The sequence below is a fragment of the Pinus tabuliformis genome, chromosome 9 (assembly GCF_031772625.1).
Source record: "Pinus tabuliformis cultivar Carrire ecotype Pingquan chromosome 9, CPIR1, whole genome shotgun sequence".
Taxonomy (NCBI): Eukaryota; Viridiplantae; Streptophyta; class Pinopsida; order Pinales; family Pinaceae; genus Pinus; species Pinus tabuliformis.
Window position 1 is genome coordinate 1125811507 of NC_142307.1, and position 1624 is coordinate 1125813130.

The following is a 1624-nucleotide window of genomic DNA, read 5'->3' on the forward strand; positions in this document are numbered from 1 at the left end:
GGGATAACCAGAAATTCCCGACATGGCGGCCAACTCCGGAGACGCCGACCTCAGCGTTTGCCTCGCCAAATCCACGCATTCCTCATTGCGCACCGTGGCCCAGAGCCCGTTGCTCCCCTTGACCACCAACTCCACGGCCGTGTCGGAAATATCGGGCTTTGCAGTCACGTGCTTCTTGAAGGGCCCATCGCCGAAGCTCCTGGCAAGACCCAGCCGGCCTTCGACCCTGTTGATGTCGCCCGGAAGAGTGCTCACGACGCCGCCACGTATTTCTACGTGGCCCTCTCCACCGCCTCGGACGGCACGTGCTCCACCGTCAGCTGCACCGCCTCCCCTTCGTCATGCGAGAGCACCGCCCACGAGTCCCCGACGTTGCCCACCACGAGGCGACCCCCGCCCTCCAGTAGCATTGCCGTCACCGCGCTGCTGCCGCCGGAGCCGCTCGGCCATCTCTCCAAGATCAAGCGGTCCGTGAGCAAGTAGCCGTCCCTAGTGGCGCCAGCGGGGTCCGCCCACATACAGCCCTGGGCAAGAATGTTGTGGAAAAGCAGCTGCTGCAGCGCCCGCCCCACCTCTCCGCCGCCGTGCGAATCGAAAATCCCGAAAAGCCCCACCTCACGGTCCTCCAACTCTCTGAACTCCACCACGATAAAATCCTCCATCGGTCTGCAACTCAGGTTCGTGAGCAGACAGAATCCAAACTCTGCCTGCGGCCGTAGATTTCGGCTCGCTCCACAGCCTGTCACCATCGCTGCGTTCTCGTTCGTGCCCGCAAAGCCCGCCGGCTGCGATGATGTAGGTGCATGGGCGCCCTTTCTGGTCATTTTCACCACCAGTTCCGTGGCCTTCGGCCCAACCGGAACGCTCAATTTCCACCGTTTTTCTTCTTCTTCTGAGGCGGTCTCTCTCCGTCGCAACTCCATGACGCCTAATGCACCTTCAAACACAACGCTTTGCCGCAAGTATCGCAGCGATGTACTGTATCATTCTGGTTCGTTCCTGGTTTGAGTTTGAGGATTGGTCGTGAAGCTCCTGCCGCCACCAGAGATGAATTTCATGCCGCTACCTGCATTGACTGCGACGTGTTTGAAAACGTGGCAGTGTAGTCATGAGCCTCGTGTGTAGCCCCTCTGGGAGCGTTGGCCACCATAACATTAGTCTCACTCTTTAGCTCATTTCCACACCCGCCGCTTTAAGTCCTCTCATATTAATTTCATGTTTTTAGTCGCTGCCCTATGGCAGCAAGGGACTATAGGAATCGATCCCCGTTGATATGGGCATGAATATTTAGTTCTGTTATAAATCAAATGACCAAAACATACAATCCAATGTTTTGGTTCCGAATGTTTTAGTTCATTTTTTTTGCAACTTATTAAAAACTGACAACGTCTTTTGCTAGCAAATGAAAAGATTTGAGGTGAGGGGAAGAAAACTTAGTGTTAAAATGCATATTCTCAAGAAATTTTTGCTTAATGAAGTAGAGTTAGAATTATTTATTTAGTTAATATTTGTTACATATTATGTCTCGTGGGAATGTGCATGTGGCTTTTGACTAGCTGATTACACGCATATGTTTATGTGCATGTGGCTCATGACTCGCTGATTACACACAACTCGCCACTGC

At 53.2% G+C, this 1624-nt stretch overlaps 1 protein-coding gene across 1 annotated transcript; it reads right to left on the reverse strand.

Moving 5' to 3' along the window:
• Positions 1–272: 272 nt before the first annotated feature.
• On the reverse strand, positions 273–923 carry LOC149152607 (putative protein phosphatase 2C 58). Its single transcript, XM_089443539.1, has one exon. The coding sequence runs from the start codon at positions 921–923 to the stop codon at positions 273–275; it is 651 nt and encodes a 216-aa protein (XP_089299665.1).
• Positions 924–1624: the final 701 nt, after the last annotated feature.